The following is a 25861-nucleotide window of genomic DNA, read 5'->3' as shown; positions in this document are numbered from 1 at the left end:
GGGTGTACATGTGTAAATTGGAGTACTTTACATGTTGTGTTAATTTCTACTGTATAGCAAAGTGAATCAGTCACACATACACACATATACACTGTCTTCCCTGGATTTCCTTTCTGTTTAGGTTACTACAGAGCAACAGGGCACGTTTCTTGACCTGATGCTAAAAATCATCTCAGATCAGGCCACTTTGTTTGGCTGGCTTCATCAAAGGGTCTTTGAGGTTAATGGTCAGGGGTACCACACCCAGACTTTATTTGTAGTTTTACCCCCACATTTGAAAACCTGCCAAATAAGGTAAGCCAGATTGGCTTCTGCATTGATTCTGTGATTCATTTGCTCGTTCATGTATGAGCCCACACTACGCACTGGTGTCTGTGAAAGGCTACTGAAGAAATAAAGGACTTGCCTCTGGCCCACCAAAATTTACAGTCCGGGTGGCCAGTCAACATGCCTCAGAAGGGAAAAAAGAACAAAGACAGTTTTTTAGGAAAGCAATAATGGCAATGGCAGGTGGGGCTCTTCCCTTCACCTTATCCATCTCCCTTCCCTTACCTTGCTCTGATGGGTTGAGATCCTAGTCTGGGTCCCAGAGCACTACCATTTCCAGGAGAATTCTTCCTTGCTAATGCTGGGGATATAGAAGTTGTTCTTTGAGGCACCTGAAAGGAAACCAGAATTCAGCAATATTTTCCATAAAATAACTTCCATGTGGTACTGCCTGAAATGCAGCCTATTCCTTTCCTAAGAGCCGCCAGGAGACATGGAATGACCAGAAACAGGAAAGAAACATCTCTAAAACTTATTACAAAGCTATAGTAATCAAAATAGCATGATACTGGCATAACGATAGACATATGAACCAGTAGAATGGAAATAAAAGTTCAGAATAAATAATAAAAAAAAAAGAAACACCTCAAAGAAATACTTAACTCCCTATACAAAATCAAAGGAAAGGCACATTTTAGCAACCACTAATGAGTACTGCCTTCAATGTTAAAAACAAATTTAGAAACAGAGCAAGTGAATTACTTTGACATACAGGGCTAAAATAATTGCCCTCCTTTGCTGGCACAAGAGTGGTGGATACCAGAAATTTCTTTGGGGTATCATGAATTCAGTTGGCCATTGGAAACTGCATCTGATGACGGTCATCCAGATAAATGGAATTCCATTTTTAACTCACAGCACAACTGATAAACAGATAAGGAAACTATGAAATCTGGTGAGAAACTAGGGTATCAGACAGAACTTGGGACATAAGCTCAGTGAGCTCAGAGAAATGACTGCAATAGGTCCTAAATGTTTCCACTTACTAACCAACTTGCAATTGCTAATTCAAAACAAACTCCTAACACTGTGCTTCGGGAGGTCAATTTGCAAATGTAATAAAAAAATAGGATTAATAATGAAACTGCTGGAAGGTCTTCAAAAAACTATGTGAGTACCAGTTAGACTGTGAAGTACAGTAGGAAATTGTATCATTAGGTTATTGGTCAAGGGATTAGGTAAATTCAAGTATGCCACATTTTCTAATGAAATTGAATACTGTTAAGTGCACCAAAGGAGTTCAACTTGAGGGGAGAGCAGAGGAGAAATTTTATGAAAAGTGACCAAGAAATGAAAATGTGACAGCTAGGTGGGCTAAACATTCTTCGGGTGCTTTGATGTTTCTTTTTTGGAGGTCCTTTTAAAGTGGATTTATATTGGGTTGGCCAAAAAGTTCATTTGGTTCTAAAAGTAAAAGTAAGACAAACTTTTTTTCATTTTCACCAAGAACATCATTGAATAATATATCTATTAACAGAACGATCTTTCTGACCAATCTGATATTTTGTACTAGATATTTTAAAATTATGCTTTGTTTTGATATTATTGCTTAATATATTAAAGAATATTTACAATGAATACAAGTTTTCTTGGTTATTATAAAACATTTTAAGATAAAGACCTAGAAAGACGAGTCAGTGAAGTGACACAGAATGACCAAATCAGTGCTCCCACCTGCTCAGTTAAATATTACTGCTATTTTTCCTTTTGTATTTGGTCACCTGAAATAGTTGTCGAGAGGGTCTAATGAATCATTAAAACCTAAAACCTTTGTATTGATCTAAAGTTTTTCTTCCAGAGTTATAAATGTGTGCCTGCATGTTTGAAGAGAATGGACCAATGACCTCAAATGTCTCCCCAGCTCTCCTGTCTGCTCCTCTTCCCATCCTGTTTTTCAGATTGAACTTTGCTCCATAAACAACCTTGCCTGATGCCATCCCCAAGACGAGAACAACAAAAAAGCCACCTATCAGCCAATTTCATTTGCAAAATCATGGAAAGTTTTTTGAGAGGAAGATGAGGAAAAATATTTGAAAACATTTGGATAAAAAGTACTATTTTTTTTTTCTGGAATCAATAATGGTATGGATCTATGGAAACTGCGAGGCATTCCATTTATCCCGGCTCCTCAGCTAAGTTCAGGAGAAAGGGAATCCTGAACCAGGAAGAATCTGATGCAACATTTCTCCAGTGTTTTGAAATACTTCAGGTTGTCTGTAGTGAGATGCACAGCCATGTGTTAGGACATTTGGAATGTATAACAGCTTGGTATAGGCAAAAACAAAAACAAATGGAACCAAGCCAGTGGAACAATTGGTCATTTCACCCTACAATTTAATCCTCAGTACAACCTGGCCTAGAGGGAGCTTTCCTTAGTGGAACCAACTAACATATTCTAAGAGCATTACTATTTTCTGAACACCTGTGATGTGGTTTCACTTTGTGCTATCCAAAATAGAAATAAACAAGTTCTTTACTTTTTAATCTGGAAATTTTAAATTTGTCTAGGTATAGATTAAGTCATCAACGAGAATATCCATTATTATTCTATTTCTCAAGATGGATAGTATTAATGAATAGTTTGGAAGGCTTGGGGTTGGGAGTTCTAATTCTGGATACAGGATATATGCTTTCAAGTCCTTCAGCCTACCAGAGCCTCCGTTCTCTGGGGAAAATGGAGATCAGAGATGATGAATGACAAGCCAAGTCTTAGCCTGGGAATGAGGAGGGACGAACACAAATTAGAAGGGACGGTGCTGTGTTATCATGTTCTTTGGTGCTATGAATGGTCTGCAACAGGGGTAATAATAATGGTAACAGTAATAGTAATAATAAACGTTGATGACAATGATAGAGATGACGATAAGAACTCCAGTAATGTTACCTTTGGTGGAATGTCTTCTTCCTGTCGTAACCAAGAGCTTCGGTCAAACTTCTCAATGCGAGTGGGGAGAGGTGGGTTTTCAGAGGTGGGATCTGAGTTCTGGCGTGGCATCTCGACGCGGTGAGAGCTCACATTCAGAGCCTCCTGAAACCCAGACAGGCCCTTCGTGGGCTGCTCATGCACTGACTGGGAGGCGGTCAGGGCAGGTCCCTGGGATTTCACTGCTACCAGATGCGGGATCTAAGCATCAAACCAACATCACAGCAGCATTATTACAAGTACTAGTAGTAGTTGCTCACTTGTGTCCGACTCTTTGTGACCCCAGGGACTGTAGCCCGCCAGGATCCTCTGTCCACGGGATTCTCTAGGCAGTGATTTCTGGAGTGGCCATCCCCTTCTCCAGGGGATCTTCCTGACCCAGGGATCAAACCTGGGTCTCCTGCATTGCAGGCAGATTCTTTACTGTCTGAGTCACCAGGGAAATGCAGATCAACTAGGATCTCATGGGAAGGGAGGATAAAATTTTAGGGAGAAAGAATCAGAGCACATGGAGCCCATAGAAGCTCTTTGCAGCATGCTTTTCAAAGCTCTCCTAAATTTCCTATTTTAGAGCTGGAGGGCTGGACCAGACTTGCTGGCAAAGAGTTAAACGATGGACTTGGGACTGATAAGAAGTCAGTGAAATAAGTGTCATGATAATAATGATTTCAGTGAACATTTATTGGCCAGCAATACATTTACAAGCACTTCTGATCATACAAACTTCCTCCTTTCAACCTCCTAACTTGGACTTCAGAGAGTGCTCTGTGAAACAAGAATCGCTCTCAACATCTTTCTTCCTATAAACTCATTAAATACCATGAGCTGGACACAATTATTCTTCTCATTTTACCCATGAGAATTTAAGGTATAGAGAAGGTAAATGACAACCTAGATTTCACAGCTAACATGTGCCAGAGACTGGACTGTAACCTACACATACGCCTAATTCTAGTTCCCATGTTGTAACTCCACAGCCTAACTGCTATGTGATCCTGCTTTCTGGTGAACTGGCTCTTACCACCTAGGATATTATATATCTCACAACACTAGGATGTTTGTTTTAGAGTTGGAAGTCTCACAATTTGGCATGTATTGATATCGTTCATGCAGGGAAGAAATGCAGACTTTAGGTAGAAATGTTGCTTTTTAAGACAAATCATGACCACCTACAGTTCGGAGAACCCTTCACCCCTCACACTTCCTTGTTCATGCTCACGTGAGCCTATCTTTTCCTCCAATGTGCAGGGAAGCCCCCAGGAGACAAGAGCCACATCAGACTTCCTCTCTCTGAGTCTAGCACCATGCCTGGCATATTGAAGGTGGTCAATCAATCCTGGCTGGGAAAACATCTAGAGCATTTTCTAAATTAAACTGTTAATTCAATAAACATCAATCTAGTATTTGCTTTGTACCAGGCACCTATCAAACTCCCTTTGGTCTGAAATCTCAGTGCCCAGACTGCTAGAGGACACCTCCACAGCCCTCCTCCACCAGCCTGGCCCTGTTCCTCCCGCGCTTGAGGTCTCATCTCTGGAGCAGCCTTGCCCCAGACTCTTCAGAGCCTCTTGATTCGGGAGCCTGGAATGTTGCTAACTATGGTTCCAAGGACATCCTCAAAGTCCACTTCGGTTGAGTGATGCTGCAACGAGAACAGAACTGTAACCAATCAAAGTTATGTTAAGGTTGTGCAGGTGTGTGCTCAGTTGTGTTCAACTCTTTGCGACCCCTAGGACTATAGCCTGTCAGGCTCCTCTGTCAGGCAATTTCCTGGCAAGAATACTGGAGTGGGTTGCCTTTTCCTTCTCCAGGGGATCTTCCTGACCCAGGGATCGAACCTGCATCTCCTGCATCAAAGGCGGATTCTTTACCTCTGAGCCACCAGGGAAGTCCATATTAAGGCTAAATATCATTAAATATATTAAGCATTAACACAAAAACAAAGCCTGTCTTGCAAATAGGTACCTCAGTGTTCATAAAAGCATGATTTGCAATAGCCAAGACATGGAAAGAAGCAAAATGTCCACTGATAAATGAATAAAGAAAATGTGGTATGTATGTATACGTATACATACACACGCAAACGCGCACACACACATACACAGTGGAATACAACTCAGCTATAAAAAAGAATGAAATACTGCCATTTGCAGGAGCACGGATGGACTCAGAGGTCATTACACTAAGTAAAGTAAATCAAGCAGAGAAAGATAAATACCATATGGTAACACTTCTATGTGGAACTTAAAATATGCCATAAATGAACTTATCTACAAAGCAGACTCACAGACATAAGAACAGACCTGTCATTGCCAAGAGGAGGGGGTGGGGAAGGGATGGACTGGGAGTTTGGGATTAGCAGATACAAACTATTGTATATAGAATGCAAAAATAACAAGGTCCTACCGTATAACACAGGGAACTACACTCAATACCCTGTGATAAATCAGAGTGGAAAAGACTGGAAAAGAATGTGTATATATATGTGTAACTGAATCATATTGCTGTATAGCAGAAACTAACACAACATTGTAAATCGACTATACTTGAATAAAATAAACTTAAAGAATATGCAGTACAAAACACAAACCTACTTTGAAAGAGTCCCTTAAACAAAAACAAAAACTGAAGCTCCTGAAGAACGCTTAATTCAATTAGCTGTCTGTCACAGGATATCAACAGTTTCATTTCCTAGTCACTTTCACGTAGTTTCTTAAGTTTTCTCTCTACTCTCTCCTTTTATAGGGAAAAACTTTCCTAAAAAGTCAAAGTGGGGTTTTTTAAAGAGAAACTTTGTGTGTTTTGAACTCATGGATGCTTAGGCCTGAACTCATTATATACAAATAAAAACAAAAAAGGCAAGATAAGCTAATTTGGCTAGTACTGAAGAATTTTGGACCTCATATACTAAAGGCAAACTTAAAATCAAGAATTCTTGATTGCATCTGCTCTGAAACTCCAGTTCAATAGCATTACATATATCAAAGGTGCCCTCAGAACACCTGTGGGAGTGTTGACACAGGTGGGCACCTGGAAGAAACTTGACACGTTTAGGTGAGAACTGCTGTGTAACCCCTCTTTTTTATGAAATTTCATCCTACATCTCAATTCCTACTTCATTTTTGGTATACACAATTTAAAAAATTCCTCTAAAACTTCCAGAAACTTCCCACTTATCTAAAAGTGAATAAATCTTTTCTTTTCCAAATAGCTTAAAACAGTGGTTCTGAAACGTCAAAGTGTATCAGAATCACCTGGAGGCTGTTAAATTACAGACTTCCAGCCCCACCCCTAGAGTTGCTGATCAGTAGTCTGGGTTGGGCCTGAGAATCTGCATTTCTACCAAGTTTCTGGGTGATGTTGATCCTGCTGCCCTAGGGACCACATTTTTAAAACCACTGGCTTAGAAAACACAATTTTACTTCATCTAGTCCATTTAACTTTTCCAGTTTCAGGCTCATGTCAAAATTCCAAGGAACAAAAGATAATGTAACAGTTTATAGACACATCAAGCTTCCTTGGTGGCTCAGGTGGTAAAGAATCTGCCTACAATGCCAAAAACCTGGGTTTGATCCCTGGAGGAGGGAATGGCTACCCACTCCTATATTTTTACTGGAGAATTTCATGGACAGAGGAGCCTGGTGGGCTACAGTCCATGGGGTCACAAAGAGGTCTACATAAATTTTAGCTTTGGTAATTTCAACTCACAGGATGCCTGTTCTGGACTAGCAGGAGCTTCTATGGGTCTCTTGAGAGGCCAATTTACCAAGAAGTGACTTTGCAGTTAGCTTAAAGCTAAGAATGGGGCTTTTTTCCTTCTCTCTTCTCCCTCTGTCTTACACATTCAGTGGGGTCTCCTATCTTACTAGAGATTTGATAGGAAAAGCCATGATTTGGCTGGTCTGATACCCAAATCCATGTTACTATTCCCTGTTACTTTTATTAGACTTTATTGTACACCTTGTTGAAAAACCCAGTGGAATGAAGGGACGCTGTACCTGGGGATCGACTGATCTGAGCATGGGGGGTGTCCGAGCAGGCTGAACCCCACTGATGCTGAAGGACTCCGACCGTGGGGGCAGGTTGGGGTCCGATATCCTGTTGGCAACCTTGTGAGGCATGGCAGGTGAACTCTGCCGGTTGAGCCTTGACCGTTCTTCTACCTAGAAAACAAACAAAAAAGAAGTGCTTCAATGGATAGAAGCTGATTTATTTCCTAGTCAGGATTTTGTGTAGTCACCTGCACAGCCATTTTGCATCCCTCCAATCAAATCATTTTAGAAAGTCGAAGCTCTATCTGCTCTGCATCAAAAATCTGCAGAAAGCTCTTTTCTGTCAGAGTAAATAACAGCATGGAAAACACATAGAATACTTAAGGCCTCACCCTTCCATTGCCCATTATCTCGTGCTACTCTATTGGCTGAGAATTTGGGACCTGCTTTTTAAGAGTTTCTCATGCATCAGCTGGAGCACTCTCCTGTTGACTGGTCACAAATCCAGGGCTCAGTCAGGGAGAGAGGCAACTATGTCAGGTATTACAATTGTTTGGGGAAAACAGAAAATTGCTTTGAGCTGACAAATCAGACAGGACGGGGAAGAACACAGAAGGGCTGATAAGAGGATGTGCCGAGCGCACTCGCCCTCCATCGCTTCCTGCGCCCTACTCATGGGCAAGTGGGAGTCTTGCTCAATGAGCATGGCTTGTCTTAAACTGACTTCCTGTATCTTTTTGTTCTCTCTTGAGGGCCTTTTCTTTGCAGGTGTCTCCCTTCCTGTTCCCTAAACTGCACTGCCCCGCTGCATTTTTGCCATTCCAGCCTGGACTCCACTCTCTCTCTCTCTTCCCTCTATCCTGCCTGTATTTCCACACATGGCGCTTGTTCTTGCTTCTCCTCTCCTCTCCAGCCCTCTGGACACTTCATTCCCTTGTCACTCCCTTTTTTTGCAGAGTCTCTCTCAGCCCAGAGGAGATAACTGAACAGAAGTGCTTCACAGGGAAGGCTCAAAGGACCCGGGAAGGCTATCTTTATAAGCAAAAGTCACCCTTAGACAATCTGTGGCAGAGGACAAATTATAAATAAAAATGTAGATAAACAAAATGTACACTGCAAGACGTGACTTAAAATCTTCAACAGCTTTAAAAGGTCTTAGCACTTTTCTCCAGATCCACCTTGTCCTGTCCTTTATTTCTTCAGGGTCAATTTGACAGTTGTAATTTCCAAACCCACTGGGGCAATAATTCCACCCTGATGCCCATTAACTCTCTTCTGCTGACTCACTATCTTTGTGTTGTAATAGCCTGTTACGGAACCCACATGTGGGTCCTCAAGACATATTTGTATGTAACAGCTAAGATCCTTTATTCATTTTACTTCCTGATTTGAAATAAAAAGTCAAAAGGGCTCTTCTTTCCCATCCTATTCTGAATATTCCTAGAGGCAGACTCAGTCTCATACACGAAGTCTATTTTTAAAACTCTCAAATTAACTATAAACATGTTAACATGTTAAGATGTGCTACAGTAGAGGAAACCACCCTTCTGCCTCTACACAAGAGTCATCTGAACACCTCTTCCCTGGCCATGGCTGTGCATGTATGTGCAACTGACATCCAGTTGACTTTGGTTTTGAAATTCCATGTCTCAGAAGCTTACCACACACCAAATAAGATAATCAGCAAAAAACCAGGGATATAAACCAGAACATGTATACTTTGTGGAAGTATGTGTGTGTAAAAAGTATTACATCAGCAATAATTGTTTAGCTATTGTGTTGAGCAAAAGGAAAGAACAAAGCCAGCTTTGAGATGAGAACACAAACAGAAAGTCCTGCAAAGATAACCCTAGATAAACTGAGACCAAGGCATGCAACGTATTGTTTTTTCCAAATACTAGACTCTTTGAGAAGAAGATGACTATTTCTACTGCTAAGTCGCTTCAGTCGTGTCCGACTCTGTGCGACCCCGTAGATGGCAGCCCACTAGGCTCCTCCATCCCTGGGATTCTCCAGGCAAGAACACTGGAGTGGGTTGCCATTTCTTTCTCCAATGCATGAAAGTGAAAAGTGAAAGTGAAGTCGTTCAGTCGTGTCCAACTCTTAGCGACCCCAAAGACTGCAGCCCACCAGGCTCCTCCATCCATGGGATTTTCCAGGCAAGATTAGTGGAGTGGGGTGCCATTGCCTTCTCCATGACTATTTCTAGACCACCGGAATTAGTCAAGTATTAGTCATTTTCTTATTTCTAGGGAAGATCATTAAATAGAAAAATCACATGTATGGGTACCCCTCAATATTCAAACCATTGCAGTCTGAGGTCAGAAATCCAAGAGGTTCAATTCATCTTCAGATATATAATTGTTTATCCAAACTGTAGCCACTTCTTACCAGATATTTACAAACCAAATATTGTAAGGAAGTTAAGATACCTGCCATTCTTATTTTTTTAGCCATAAAATATCTTTAGATTGTTTTAAACCCACATTTAGAAACAGTACATTAAAAACAACAGCTGAAAAGTCTGTCCCCAAAGATCTCCATTGAACAAGGAAACCATTTTTGAGATGAAGAATTCTTTTGGCAACTGCCAGCAACAAACCTCCAGGAAAGGAAGCACCTTTGTCTCTAATAGGACCGTGGGCCACATACGCCCTAAAACCGTTGTTAGAAATGAGTGGGGCACAAAGGGGGATGCTGATTTTCCCAGGCAGTTAATGGGTCTGATTAGTCATGTGTGGATACCGTTTTGTTCAGTTGCTAAGTCATGCCTGACTCTTAGCGACACCATGGACTGCAGCACACCAGGCCTCCCTGTCCTTCACTATCTCCCTAAGCTTGCTCAAACTCATGTCCACTGAGTTGATGATACCATCCAACCATCTTATCCTCTGTCACCCCCTTCTCCTTCTGCCCTCAATCCTTCCCAGCATCAAGGTCTTTTCCAGTGAGTTGGCTCTTCGCATCAGGTGGCCAAAGTATTGGAGCTTCAGCTTCAGCAACAGACCTACCAATGAATATTCAGGGTTGATTTCCTTTAGGATCGACTGGTTTGATCTCTTTGCTGTCCAAAGGACTCCTAAGAGTCTTCTCCAGCACCACAATTTGTGTGTGGATATCACTAATGTATTTCTAGTAGCATTGCCTATGCCTTCTCTCAGTTCGTTTACATACTAAATCCTACCATCAGTATGTTTCAGTCTTTACCATCGTAAAATATATGGTATGAATAATCTATTGTTACACTCTGCAGATTATTTCAGGATGAACCCAATGTGATGAGATTTCCTGGGTTGGAATTTGTCCCAAGAATCTGAAAATCTGTATAAGTGTAACAGTGAGGCATCAGGCTACTCTGTCTCAAGAAAATCTTGTCCTAAAGTCTTCAGGAAGATAACGCTATCTGTTGCTTTTGCACCAAAGGAACAGCGTGAATACTGGAGTAAAGATACCAAATCAAACATCCTAGTAACTGTTTCAGATGGACAAAGGTCTGTCCTCCTGATTCATCACATCTTATGTTTACTAATTGAACACTGAGTGAGACACAAGAGGTGTTTTCCTCCAGATTAAGAATATATGTGATTAAAAACTGGGTTTCAATGGAGATATATTCTTCCTTTTATGATATGATTTAAAAAAAAATGAGTCTTCACTTCAACCTCCTGCTACCAAGAAGATGTAAAATATCTTAAGTACCACCAAAAAAGTGTTCTAGTAGCACTGTATAAAGAATGTCAAGATGCCATTCCATAACAACAGAAGACATCTGTTAGAAAGGAGTTCATACTTGATGGGATTATCAACAAATATAGAGAACTACATTAGGAGAGAAAGATCAATTTTACCATAGAATCAGGCTTTTTTCTTATTAAAAGAATCATTTTACCATCAAAACTAAAATAACTTTGAATAGGTTTGAATCACTTCTGCAGAAATGCTATATTATTTATTACAGCATTACAGGGAAAAATAAAAAATAACTGTGGTCTCAGAAATAAGATTCCACTCCAGGCAGGACTGTGTTACCCAGTGGGTAACAGAAGACCTGAAAATAAATGTGTTGATTACAAGATTTAAAAAAATTTTCAAAATAAGTAACCATGTTGAAACATGTATACAAGTATAAACATTACATCAATGTCAATTGTTAAATTGTTTTGTGCATTTGAAAACAATTTACAACTTCTAATGTCTCACAGAGCAATAAGAAATGTTATCTGCTGAGAGATTTCAAAACAAAATCATAGAAGTAGTTTTTAAAATGTTGACAACAAAATATATTTACTGTCATATGGGTGTATTTTAATAACACTTTATTAAATATATGACTGTAGGGTCTGTGGGAGTCTATGTAGGTCTTCGAAGTCCTGCTTAAGAGCTAGTATATGGTGAATTGAACACAACTGTATGGGAAATTTTCCCCTCTAAGTGGACAAAACATTTGATTTCTGTCTTTACTGGCAGTGCTGGAGGAAGAGAAAGAAGTTAAGATAAAGAAGTTCAATGACCTTTAAGTCCTCATTAGGTATTCTGATCCTGCACTCACTGGGCACATGAAGAGGTGAGTCATGCTGTCTTTTGGCAAAACCACATGGGAAGATGGTTACTGAGCAAGACTGGGGCTATCCCTTCTCTGGGGCACCTTGGAGGACAGAGGAAACACTCATTCCTTGTTGAGTTTGCTCAAATTCATGTCCATTGAGTTGGGGATGCCATCTAACTATTTCATCCTGTCACGTCCTTCTCCTCCTGCCCTCATTCCTAGGGAATGCTTGAAATGTAGTCTTGTCAAAGATAAGGCCCTGGGGTACTTTACCAAGATCTACTCCTAACCAAGGATTGCACAAGAAAAGTATAGATCCTCGTGTGAATGGACAACTTCAAAGTACAGAGGCCAATCTTTAGCAGGCTGAGATGAGAAATTAACAAGCGTGTATCCATCACTGGAGAGAGGTAAGTGGAGGAGATGGGAGATGCATGTGAACTGCTCATGTGAAATCCCAACCAGAAACAACAGAGGCAAAACACTTATTCCTTGTGGTCAACAACAGCCTTTGGAGCAAAACAGAAATACGTTGACTACTTCATTTGCAGTTGTAGAGTGCCTACAGTTTCAATGGCACATTCACACACGATTGCCCAGGATCCTCCCAACTTTGAGAGAGAAAGTACAGATGGGTAGGCTATACCCCAGGAAGGCTAGGACACTTCAGGGTCACACAGCCTGGAAGTGGAAGAATGAGAACTCAAACGAGCTCTTTCCTATTTCCTGCCAGGTCTGTTTCATGCTAAATCTTAAGAGAGATAAACAGAAACTAAGGAAAGATGGGAACAGAGCTGTAAACTCTCTAAATATTTATATGAGAGCTCATATAAAATAACTCAAATAAAAAGAAAAAAAAAGTATCAGTGTAGAGCAGAGAAAACAAGTGGAGAAGGAGTTCTTATATACAGGAATTTCATAGCCCAGTGAACTGCTGGGATATAAAGAGACATCTTGGCCCATCATTTGCTAAATAAAACCATGACCAGATGACTGGCATGTATTACAGAGAAAGAACATGATGAAGTGTTAAAAAAAAAAGGAAAATGCCATCTCATGCAATACTCATAGATAGAGCATTCTGTTGCTGCTGTGTGTTGGTGAAAATTAAAAAAAAATATATTGTCAGGCCCCAATAATCACAAGCCATTATAAGAAATAGGAATCTGTACCATTATAAAGAAAAGGGCTTTAAAAGAAAAGGAGTATCCATCTTTCAGAAAGAGCCAGTGTGGGAGGTGGGGGGGGGGGATCTTTAAATTTTGCTGATGTTTAATATAGTATATCATATTGATGTTTTTACAGAACAAATTTGACTTACATTCCATTCAAAAATGGCAGAGAATTTGAAAGGAGTGAGAATGTCCACTACCTCTCCTTTTGAAGGAGACATTGGTGTTCCTTTCTGGCTGAGATCTGAAAATCAAAGCTAATGTGACATTTAGGACAACCAGAATACTCAGGAAAAGGATAGAGAGAAGAGTTCAACAAGATTTGCCAACAATTGAGTGTTTCCATTTGTTCTCGCTACATCTGACAAATTAATAAAAAAGGAAATGAGAAACATGATGACGACTTATGTTTTACAAAATGAAGGAACAAAACCATGAAGGATGAACCATTGTAACAACATTACACTGCTAATGAAAAAAATGCAGATTTACTGTAAGGAAGAGAAATAAGTGGATGGAAAAGTAACCAAAGAAGGAAAACTCAGGATGATGAGAAGGTGTGTTGGTGATTTCGCTGCTAAGTCCTGTCTGACTTTTGTGACTCCACTGACAGCCTACCAGGCTCCTCTGTCCATGGGATTCTCCAGGCAGGAATACTGGAGTGGGTTGCTATTTTCTTCTCCAGGGGATCTTCCAGACCCAGGGACTGAACCTGGGTCTCCTGCATTGCAGGCAGATTCTTTACCAACTGAGCCACCAGGGAAGCCCAGAAGGTATAGAGGTGAGTTACAAATCAAATACAGGAGCAGATTACAAAAGAGGCAGCTGTAAGTGGAAGACAGCTGGCTGGTGTCTTCAAAGGCACATGGTACAAAAAAGCTCAGAGCCTCTATCACAGGAGACCATGCCATTGCTGCCACCTCATCCTTGGTGAGGATATTTTCAAGTTTATAGCCTGGCATTTGGAAAAGAAAATGGTCCCTCTTTTTATACCTCCAAAAGACAGTTAAACCTGGGTTCTTTTTATCGATTGATAACTAAAACACTGCTGAGCTAGAAATTCTGTCCATATCTAAAGTCTTGAAATGTATTTTACTGTTTGGCTACTTTGAACTTCACCTACCTCCCTACTATAAGAAAGCAAAGAAATCTGTAAATAAAGTTCTAGAAGAAAAGTTCATACATTGCTGATAGAAGCACTGAAAGATCTAGACAATAAGGATCCTTACAGTCATTTTTATCCCCATCTTAGGAAGTGGGTGTTAAAAAAATGATGAATCAAACTCAGGCAGATAATCATTTGTTTTTACTTGTATACCAGTTGCTACAATCCCCAATTTAGCCCTGTCATTCATTCTATCATTTAAATGTTTCATCTTTCTTCTAAAACAGGAACACCCACTCAAAGACTTGGGAACTGCTTCATGAAGAGATAGGTGGTTAGTTGGAAGCTGCATTATGTTAACCAGACCCAGGAAGATAGGATTAAATACAAAATCCAAAAAGAAGGTGACCCTAGTGGTAAAGGATCTGCCTGTCAATGCAGGAGACAGAAAAGATGCTGGTTCGATCCCTGGGTTGGGAAGATCCTCTGGAGTAGGAAATGGCAACCCACTCCAGTATTCTTGCCTGGGGAATCCCATGGACAGAGGAGCCTGGTGGGCTACAGTTCATGGGATTGCAAAGAGTTGGACACGAGTAAGCACACAGGCACACACACACATGTCCAAAAGTGCATGAAGCCCAGAAGAAGAATACCAGCTATCAGGAAGCCAGAGACCTTGGAAGATGTCACCCACCAGAGGTGGGCCAGACTTAGGATGGCCTGGGAACCTCACATCAAGAGTAACTGATGACACAACCATGCTGTTTGCACACCCATTATCTAACTTTTCTTTACACTAGGAGCCTGGCCGAGAAGCACAGGGGAATTACGAAGTCTAGAAAATTTCCCTCGTGATATCTGCAGAGATGCGCCCCCAGGAATGCCATGGCTCCTGAAACCTTGGCGCCCTTGAATTAGTTCTGAATAGAGAGGACAGGCCAGCCAATTTAACGATGAGGACAGATGGTAACTAGAAAACAATGAAGTTAAAATGTTTAAGTGAAAATAAGAATGTGCTGAGTAGTGGTGAAAGGAAGGAAGTGGAAACTGTTTGACGTTTCTTCCCCTTTCCTGGTACATTTGTGTATGAGGGAGCTGTCCAGGGGAAAGGAGATTGTGGTATACTTTACAAGGCATCCCAGTCCTCTCCAGGTGGTGTCTGGAGGGATCTGTAGGTGTCTCTTTCCTAAACTTATGCTTGGGGCTGGGAGCACTGCAGGACAGGTGGTCATGCATCCCAGAGAGGCCATTTAACGATGCAGCACTTCTTGGAGGAGACGAGCTACTTGTATGGACGCATGAGTTCATGCCCCGAGGTCCACATGGGTCTCTAAGGCCCTTCTTACTTGCAGAAATAGACAACTGGGGGCTCATCACTTTGGAGATGTTTGGAAAGGATACACAAATGACTTGGGGTCCTGACTCTCGAGGTGGGCTACATCCTTGGGAGTGAGATCGCTTTCTTGATCTCACTGTGGTCCTTGAAGCTCCCTGAGGCTTCAGGTGATCTTCAAGACCAAGTCTAATAGGATAAGCTGTTTCATCCTTCCTCCGTGAGTGATGCTCAAACAAGAGTCCTGATCTGGAACCATTAATTTCTGTAGGTGCTAACTTAGTAGAGGCTAGTTTTTCAGCCGTCTGAACATCTGCCATGATCAGGAGCTGTGAATCTGCTTTAGCTGAGGGTTTCAGCTTGGCATGGTTTAGCAGTGGAAGAAAGCGGCACATCTTTGCTAGCCAGGAAGCATGTCAGCTGCTGTTTAACAGCAGTGATTCTGCTTAACTGGAAGAACAGATGCGTTGTTAAAGGGTTGGTGCTATATCTGCGGGTAGGATCACAAAACTGAATTACTGACCTGGGGCAGTTTTTACTGACATAGGTAAATACAAATCACATTTAAGGGAAAGTGATCAAAAATGTTCTTTATATTGAACAGAATGATTTTCTCTACAGATTTAGTTTTTAAGTCTTAAAAAAAAAATGTTACCAGTTTTATAAAAAATAATACACTCATGAAGGATTTAAACAAAAAGCTTAAATAAAAGACTCTAGTTTCTACTCCTCATACACAACCATTTTTTATATTACAACAACATAATTTCAAGTGTATTCTATACATATGTAAGGAGAAGGCAATGGCAACCCATTCCAGTACTCTTGCCTGGAAAATCCCAGGGACAGGGGAGCCTAGTGGGCTGCAGTCTATGGGGTCGCACAGAGTCGGACAAGACTGAAGCGACTTAGCAGCAGCATACATATGTAAGATAGAACAGAAAATAAAAAAATTATAAAAATAGGGTCTTATGTAAGAAATCCAGTTCTAGTAATATTGTAGTCTAGATAACTTGAAATAAGCTCTAGCTATAAATATCTGAAGATACTAGGACAAAATGTAAAGTAATACAAATCACTCTTTTGAATGACTAGTTTTGCTTACAGGAAAATAAAGGAAATCATTAGGTGCTAACCCTAACCCTTCTTTAGTCTAGTAGTTGAGCAAATGAAGGATCATTCCCATGAAAGTATTTGTAAAATATTTAAATGACCTCCGACCCTGTAAGTGAAGCACAACCACAAGTCTGGGACCAACTGTGTCTTCACTGGTACCACAGAAGATTAGAGGATATTCGTGACAATACCAACCATCAGTTTCAGGGTCTAGGTACAGATAGGAAATTATCCTACCTAGAATTCCTGAAGTCTTAAATCACATTCTTCCACTCCTCCAGCCACAAACTCAACTGGATTCCAGTACAGAAAAAGATTCTCTGCTTCCTGCTGTTACTTACAAAAAAGAACCACAAATGGATTGTGGTATAGAAATAAGGCTATGCTGCTGCTGCTGCTGCTGCTGCTAAGTCGCTTCAGTCGTGTCCGACTCTGTGCGACCCCATAGACGGCAGCCCACCAGGCTCCCCCGTCCCTGGGATTCTCCAGGCAAGAACACTGCAGTGGGTTGCCATTTCCTTCTCCAATGTGTGAAAGTGAAAAGTGAAAGTGAAGTTGCTGAGTCTTGTCCGACTCTTAGCAACTCCATGGACTGCGACCCACCAGGCTCCTCCATCCATGGGATTTTCCAGGCAAGAGTGCTAGAGTGGGGTGCCATTGCCTTCTCCGAAATAAGGTTATAGTTCTTCCCAAAACAAAGCATGTGTGTCTCATACAAGTTATTTCCCAGCTTTGTAGTTTAACTCTCTGTTTCTACGGGAGAAACTCATTATGGCCCCTATACTCAAGGCAAGGTAGGTATAGGCTGTACTTGTTCGCTTACTTACCTCCTTGGCCCATGCTGGTTTCTCACTAGGACTCATCCCTTCTTTGTAATGATACAGTGGCTTCTTCTCCACAGGCCTCTGCTCCTGCCGCTGATGCTGAAGAGAAACCAAGTAGTCTCTCTCTTGCTTCAGTTGTCTCTGTAGCCTTTCTGCTTGTCTCTGTTCTTCCAACTGCTTGCGCTTATATTCCTGTCCAGATCAGGAAAGGAGAATAAAGAAAAGGCTAAATTACCATAGGGAAACCATTGGCCCGTACCAGGGAAGCATGTAATGGAAGCAAAAGAGATGATAAATAACAAAGGACCTTAATACCAACAAAATCACAAGAAGACACAGGGATGAGCCATAGAGATAAGGTACAGCCTCGGGTTAGCATCTACACAGAATGTGGCATTTAACGAAAACACTACTGTTTTAATGGCAACCCCTACAGAACACCACCCTTCACAAAGTGACTTGTCCTCGATGAACTGCAACCAAGAAAATGGCAACAATGAGGATATTTGGACGGTCAGCGCACAACCCCTGTAAGGAACTATCCACTTCCTGGTTTAATCATTAAACTATTCAAACATGTACAAAACAGAATAAGAACCTAAAGATACTGCCTACATCATCTTTTGTTTGACAAAACTTGGACCAACAGAAACCGTTAGCAAAAACGTGTACAGGCTAAAAAAAAAAAAAAATCACAGTGCCACTGAATAAAAAGTTAAGTTAAAAAAAAAAAAAGAAGGATACACCAAGCAGCTCATTTGGAGAGCAGTGCAATAAGGCTAAAAAAACACCAAAACACTTCAAGTGGAAGCTGCCTGAGCAGGGAACACAAAATGTTCCCATCATGAGGGTAAAACTAATAGTCTGCAAATGAAATACGACTCCAGAGCTGAGTGGTTTCCTATGGATGAGGGATACTCTGCTGTGATTGTATTCCAGCATGTTGCAAATGACTGCGAACCTTACTCTGCAATAAACACAGTGGGTCTCAGAAACAGCCTGAACTTGTACTAAGACTGGATTCACAAGTTTTGCAAATGGCTGGCGTTAATAAAGAATGTGCAACAAGTATATTCAAAGCGGTGACTCGGCACCCTGGGTCAGGAAACTCATTAAGTTTTAGAAGATTTTCCAGGTCTATGAGGCTGGGTGGATCCCCATTTCCTGACTGGCACGTTAGAGGAGACCACACACACACACACACACACACACACACACGAGATGGACACAGAGCAGACCAGTGGGCTTGGCATTCCCATTACCAGAAGTAGAGCTTGTTCATGCAGTAGCTGCTGCTGTAAGATCTCTAGCTGCCTCTGCTCCTCCTCCAGCTGTCGCCTGATGTACTCCTGGAGAGGCAGGCAGCAGAGAATGCAGAGGAACACGAGAGGGAAAGGGAGAGAGAAAGAACCAGTAATTTCAAAGGTGAGAAGAAACTGCCAAGTGAAGTGTGGAAGCAGGGAAAAAAATACCCAAACACCTCTTCACTAAATAGGAAAGATACCCAGCACCACAGCAAAAGCACTTCAGTGCAGTCAAAGGCACAACAGCAGCGGATGGAGACAGCTCAATGCTTTGCTGTGACTATCTGGTTTTGAGAACCCAGCTTTTGTTGTTGTTAAAGTATTATCCATATATTTTCTGTTTTTTGGTCATGTGGCATCTTAGTTCCCAGACCAGGGCTCGAACCTGTGCCCCCTGCAGCAGAAGCATGGAGTCTTAACCAGTGGCAAGTCCTGAGAACCCAGCTTATTTTAAAACTTTTCATTATAGGCTCCCTCTTTACAGGCTACCTGAGATTAACAAGGCTATACAGTTCAGAGGCTCCCCATTGTAAGCAGTGGGGATAAAATAACGACTGAATGCTGTCATGAACTGTCTTTGTAAAGGAACCATCCTGCAGTTTCACTGCACTGTCAGAACATGATTCTAACAAAGAGAGAAAGGGGCTGCATCGATGGCCCAGAGTCATGGAGACCAGAGCAGCGTGAGTAGAAAAGCTCTTCTGAAGCGATGAAAGAGGAGGACTTGGCTCATTTATCATGCCCCAGTGCTACTTTCAGAGCCGGTGCCCTGGGCTGGGAGAAGCATGACATCAAGGTGTCAGGGGACTTCGGCCTGGGGAGGAAGCCAGGTTGAATGAGCAGGCTTTGCCAAGGTTGTGCATTTGACTTCTTGAACAGGCGAGAATAGTTGCTGGAGCAAGAGTGAAAACCGGCTTAAGCCGAGCAGACCTAGGAGAAGGTGACCCACAGCCCAGAGGCGGCTGGTGCTGGTGTTCACGTGGGGCCATCTGTAGGGCTCCCAGGTCCCCGCTGTACCTGCTCGTGCTCTGCGCGCCGCCTCTCCTCCTCCCGGCGCATCTGCTCCTCATAGTGTCTGCGCTGCTCCCTCTCTTGCTGTTTCCGCAGCTCCTTCTCTCGCCTTTGTTGCTGTGGGGAAAAGCAGACAGCCATGAAGGAAATCAGCAGGGAGAGCTGCAGAGCTGTGGATATGACTGACTGTTCATGAGATGCCTGCACGCCTGAGGGTCTCTCACCTGTCCTATTTGGGGACACATTGGTCAGGATGGGGTGACAGCAATTCAGTATTTATCACAGAGATGAGCTCTCCAGGTTTACCCATCTCCCAAGATGTTCCCGTTCAGAGCATCCTCCCAGTTGCCTGATGGGGGTTTTCAAATCAGGGGTGGGTAACTCGGATGGATAGCTTCTCTGGTGGCTCAGTGGTAAAGAATCTGCCCGTCAATGCAGGAGACGTGGGTTCAGTCCCTGGGTGGGGAAGATCTCCTGGAGAAGGAAATGGCAAGCCAATCCAGTATTCTTGCCTGGGAAATCCAATGGACAGAGGAGGTAGGCGGGCTGCTGTCCATGGGGTCACAAAGAGTCACATATGACTTAGTGGCTAACCAACACCACCACTGATGTATAATAAATTAGTCATTTTATATATCAAGCTGTGAGATTCTATAGACTTTAAAGCACATTCATAATGCAAATGCTGTTCAATGTTTTTGACACCTTGTAGGGCAGGAGTTGTGGCTGCGTGGGCGCAAGAGGGCCTAAAGGAGATATCCCACGTTGAAGGTCAGGAAGGGCGGCAGTGAGGAGATATCCCTTGTCCAAGGTAAGGAGCAGCGGCTGTGCTTTGCTGGAGCAGCCGTGAAGAGATACCCCACGCCCAAGGTAAGGGAAACCCAAGTAAGACAGTAGGTGTTGCAAGAGGGCATCAGAGGGCAGACACACTGAAACCATAAAACTAGTCAATCTAATCACACTAGGACCACAGTCTTGTCTAACTCAATGACACTAAGCCATGCCCGTGGGGCCACCCAGGACGGGCGGGTCATGGTGGAGAGGTCTAACAGAATGTGGTCCACTGGAGAAGGGAATGGCAAACCACTTCAGTATTCTTACCTTGAGAACCCCATGAACAGCATGAAAAGGCAAAATGATAGGATACTGAAAGAGGAACTCCCCAGGTCAGTAGGTGCCCAATATGCTACTGGAGATCAGTGGAGAAATAACTCCAGAAAGAATGAAGGGATGGAGTCAAAGCAAAAACAATACCCAGTTGTGGATGTGACTGGTGATAGAAGCAAGGTCCGATGCTGTAAAGAGCAATATTGCATAGGAACCTGGAATGTCAGGTCCATGAATCAAGGCAAATTGGAAGTGGTCAAACAAGAGATGGCAAGAGTGAATGTAGACATTCTAGGTATCAGCGAACTAAAAAGGACTGGAATGGGTGAATTTAACTCAGATGACCATTACATCTACTACTGCGGGCAGGAATCCCTCAGAAGAAATGGAATAGCCATCACGGTCAACAAAGGACTCCGAAATGCAGTACTTGGATGCAATCTCAAAAACGACAGAATGATCTCTGTTCGTTTCCAAGGCAAACCATTCAATATCACAGTAATCCAAGTCTATGCCCCAAACAGTAACGCTGAAGAAGCTGAAGCTGAACGGTTCTATGAAGACCTCCAAGAACTTTTAGAATTAACACCCAAAAAAGATGTCCTTTTCATTACAGGGGACTGGAATGCAAAAGTAGGAAGTCAAGAAACACCTGGAATAACAAGCAAATTTGGCTTTGGAATACGGAATGAAGCAGGGCAAAGACTAATAGAGTTTTGCCAAGAAAATGCACTGGTCATAGCCAACACCCTCTTTCAACAACACAAGAGAAGACTCTACACATGGACATCACCAGATGGTCAACACCGAAATCAGACTGATCATATTCTTTGCAGCCAAAGATGGAGAAGCTCTATACAGTCAACAAAAACAAGACCGGGGGCTGACTGTGGCTCAGATCATGAACTCCTTATTGCCAAATTCAGACTGAAATTGAAGAAAGTAGGGAAAACCACTAGACCATTCAGGTATGACCTAAATCAAATCCCTTATGATTATACAGTGGAAGTGAGAAATAGATTTAAGGGGCTAGATCTGATAGATAGAGTACCTGATGAACTATGGAATAAGGTTCGTGACATTGTACAGGAGACAGGGATCAAGACCATCCCCATGGAAAAGAAATGCAAAAATGCAAAATGGCTGTCTGGGGAGGCCTTACAAATAGCTGTGAAAAGAAGAGAAGCGAAAAGGAAAGATATAAGCATCTGAATGCAGAGTTCCAAAGAATAGCAAGAGATAAGAAAGCCTTCCTCAGTGATCAATACAAAGAAACAGAGGAAAACAACAGAATGGGAAAGACTAGAGATATCTTCAAGAAAATTAGAGATACCAAGGGAACATTTCATGCAAAGATGGGCTCGATAAAGAACAGAAATGGTATGGACCTAACAGAAGCAGAAGATATTAAGAAGAGGTGGCAAGAATACACAGAAAAACTGTACAAAAAAGATCTTCACGACCCAGATAATCATGATGGTGTCATCACTGACCTAGAGCCAGACATCCTAGAATGTGAAGTCAAGTGGGCCTTAGAAAGCATCACTATGAGCAAAGCTAGTGGAGGTGATGGAATTCCAGTTGAGCTATTTCAAATCCTGGAAGATGATGCTGTGAAAGTGCTGCACTCAATATGCCAGCAAATGTGGAAAACTCAGCAGTGGCCACAGGACTGGAAAAGGTCAGTTTTCATTCCAATCCCAAAGAAAGGCAATGCCAAAGAATGCTCAAACTACTGCACAGTTGTACTCATCTCACACGCTAGTAAAGTAATGCTCAAAATTCTCCAAGCCAGGCTTCAGCAATGCGTGAACCGGGAACTGATGTTCAAGCTGGTTTTAGAAAAGGCAGAGGAACGAGAGATCAAATTGCCAACATCCGCTGGATCATGGAAAAAGCAAGAGAGTTCCAGAAAAACATCTATTTCTGCTTTATTGACTATGCCAAAGCCTTTGACTGTGTGGATCACAAGAAACTGTGGAAAACTCTGAAAGAGATGGGAATACCAGACCACCTGATCTGCCTGTTGAGAAATTTGTATGCAGGTCAGGAAGCAGCAGTTAGAACTGGACATGGAACAACAGGCTGGTTCCAAATAGGAACAGGAGTACATCAAGGCTGTATATTGTCCACCCTGCTTATTTAACTTATATGCAGAGTACATCATGAGAAATGCTGGACTGGAAGAAGCACGAGCTGGAATCAAGATTGCTGGGAGAAATACCAATAACCTCAGATATGCAGATGACACCACCCTTATGGCAGAAAGTGAAGAGGAACTAAAAAGCCTCTTGATGAAAGTGAAAGTGGAGAGTGAAAAAGGTGGCTTAAAGCTCAACATTCAGAAAACGAAGATCATCGCATCCAGTCCAGCATGGATGCGATGATCTTCATGGGAAATAGATGGGGAAACAGTGGAAACGGTGTCAGACTTTATTTTGGGGGGCTCCAAAATCACTGCAGATGGTGACTGCAGCCATGAAATTAAAAGACGCTTACTCCTTGGAAGGAAAGTTATGACCAACCGAGATAGCATATTGAAAAGCACAGACATTACTTTACCAACAAAGCTTTGTCTAGTCAAGGCTATGGTTTTTCCCGTGGTCATGTATGGATGTGAGAGTTGGACTGTGAAGAAGGCTGAGCACCGAAGAATTGATGCTTTTGAACTGTGGTGTTGGAGAAGACTCTTGAGAGTCCCTTGGACTGCAAGGAGATCCAACCAGTCCATTCTGAAGGAGATCAGCCCTGGGATTTCTTTGGAAGGAATGATGGTAAAGCTGAAACTCCAGTACTTTGGCCACCTCATGTGAAGAGTTGACTCATTGGAAAAGACTCTGATGCTGGGAGGGATTAGGGGCAGGAGGAGAAGGGGATGACAGAGGATGAGATGGCTGGATGGCATCACTGACTTGATGGATGTGAGTCTGAGTGAACTCCGGGAGTTGGTGATGGACAAGGAGGCCTGGCATGCTGCGATTCATGGGGTCGCAAAGAGTCAGACTTGACTGAGCAACCGAACTGAACTGAACTGAGGGCATAAAGGGCTTCGCTGGTGGCTCTGATGGTAAAGAAACTGCCTGTAATGAAGGAGATCTGCGTTAGTTCTTGAGTTGGGAAGATTCCCTGGAGAAGGGAATGGCAACCCACTCCACCATTCTTGCCTGGAAAATTCCATGGATAGAGGAGCTTGGCGGGTTACAGTCCATGCGGTTGTAAAAGTTGGGCATGACTGACTTAGTGACTAAACCACCAGGGCATGTACAGATGAAGAAAGTAAAAACCAGAGAAGTGAAATGACATGTTCAAGGCTATATAGTAATGATGGCTGAGCATGCAACAGAATCCACTGACTCCCACCTAGTCCATTCCCCTTTCTAACACACTATGCTGTCTCTTTTTTCTGGAGTGTTCACAAGTCAGTGTCAATTTCAATCTGTCACTCAAGTAAGACTGTGAGCTCAGGAACCATCACCATCTCATACAATCACCATGCCTCTGAAAGTGACACCGTGGCCAGCACCTTTCATGCTTTATCTTATTTAATTTTCAGAAAAATTTTCTGAGATAGATACTATAGTACTATTATCCCCCATTAGATGAGAAAACGGAGGCATGGAGAGATCAAGTAGTTGTTCAAGGTCTTACTCATATGCAAGGTCATACTGAGTAAATGGTAAAGCTTGATTTGAAAGCCTGACAACATGACTCCAGTCTGAACTCCATCAGTACAGAAGATGAAGAGGCAACAGGAGTGACAGATCATAATTAATCCAGCTCTTCATTATACTCTCAGTAAAGGAGAACATCTCAGGAGTAGGGACAGGAGCCAAGGGTTCTCAGCCAGGGATGGTACCATTCCCCAATCCCTGGAGTATGTGGCATGTGCGGGGGCATGTAGAAGATTTTCCAGTTGTTCCAGTAACTGGGAGGTCATGACTGGCATTTAGCCAGGGATGCTAAACACCCCACAATGTGTGGGACACACATACATTACAAAGTATTTTCCCTGACCACACGCCTTTTGAGAAATACTGAAGCCGCTTTGGGTAGGAGCCCGGTACCAACATTAGGGTTTCTTCTTCCTCAAATATGGGGTTTGGAGGGGCTGACCAGAGGGTCTCTTCCCCTACAACAGTCTCAACAGCACTTGGCTGAAGAAACATGAGTATCCAAGAGAAGATGGACTGTGACTGTGTCACATTGATGAGCTGGCTCTAAAAAACCTGGAAAACAGCTCTCTAGTACAAAAACTTTGTTCCAGCCCCAGCTAAACCAATGACAGATATTCAAAGCTTCCCAAAGAAGCCCCTTCTTGGCACCTGCAATCTCTTAGACCTGCTCTCTTCCAATAACCTCCAAGGATCATTTGAGACTCAATGTCTGTCATTTCCAGAACAAGAGTTCCTTGTCCATCTTAGATAGTAGGTGATGGGGAGCTTCTGGAAGACTACAGGTACATGCCATCAAATGTCTTGACCAGATCTGCATTTTCAAAAGGGCTTCTGCTGCTGCTGCTGCTGCTGCTGCTAAGTCGCTTCAGTCGTGTCCGACTCTGTGTGACCCCAGAGACGGCAGCCCACCAGGCTCCCCCGTCCCTGGGATTCTCCAGGCAAGAACACTGGAGTCGGTTGCCATTTCCTTCTCCAATGCATGAAAGGAAAAGTGAAAGGGAAGTCGCTCAGTCGTGTCCAACTCTTAGCGACCCCATGGACTGCAGCCTACCAGGCACCTCCGTCCATGGGATTTTCCAGGTGAGAGTACTGGAGTGGGGTGCCATTGCCTTCTCCAAAAGGGCTTCTACCTGCCCCGAAATGGGCAGGACCAGAAGCTGAGACTGCAACGTGTGGCCATGTGATGGGTCCAGGGCACCCATGAGCTAAGCAAAGGCAGCCAGAGACTCCAGGTTTGTTATTATTTTTTTCCCCTTTTTTTCCCCCCATGTTTGCCTGCTGAGACACAGGCAAAAGGAGGAAAAACTAAAAAACTGTCTGGATTTCCAGTCAGTGCAAGGACTGTAGCGGAGGTCAATTTAGAAGAAGAAATTAGAATTAGGCAAAAATAAAATGGGCAAAATTTGGTGACTGTGGGGCGTGTGAGG

General features: G+C 42.6%; 1 protein-coding gene across 9 annotated transcripts in view; it reads right to left on the bottom strand.

Annotated features, from left to right (window-relative positions):
• TNIK (TRAF2 and NCK interacting kinase) overlaps positions 1–25861 on the bottom strand; it is a 407483-nt gene that overhangs the window by 57897 nt on the left and 323725 nt on the right. For 5 of the 9 annotated variants that reach the window (XM_059888605.1, XM_002684922.6, XM_059888630.1 and 2 more), the window contains exons 13-18: positions 19660–19770; positions 18601–18687; positions 17342–17530; positions 7249–7413; positions 3212–3451; positions 553–659 (exon numbers count right to left, since the gene is read on the bottom strand). In XM_059888605.1, coding sequence (XP_059744588.1) covers positions 553–659; positions 3212–3451; positions 7249–7413; positions 17342–17530; positions 18601–18687; positions 19660–19770 — 899 coding nt within the window. The remainder of the gene's footprint in view (positions 1–552; positions 660–3211; positions 3452–7248; positions 7414–17341; positions 17531–18600; positions 18688–19659; positions 19771–25861) is intronic. The other 4 variants (XM_059888618.1, XM_003585673.5, XM_003585675.5 and 1 more) reach the window with 2 other exon arrangements.

Source organism: Bos taurus, chromosome 1 (assembly GCF_002263795.3).
Source record: "Bos taurus isolate L1 Dominette 01449 registration number 42190680 breed Hereford chromosome 1, ARS-UCD2.0, whole genome shotgun sequence".
Lineage (NCBI taxonomy): Eukaryota > Metazoa > Chordata > Mammalia > Artiodactyla > Bovidae > Bos > Bos taurus.
Note: the sequence above shows the minus strand (reverse complement) of the source record. Positions and strands in the feature narration are given on the sequence as shown.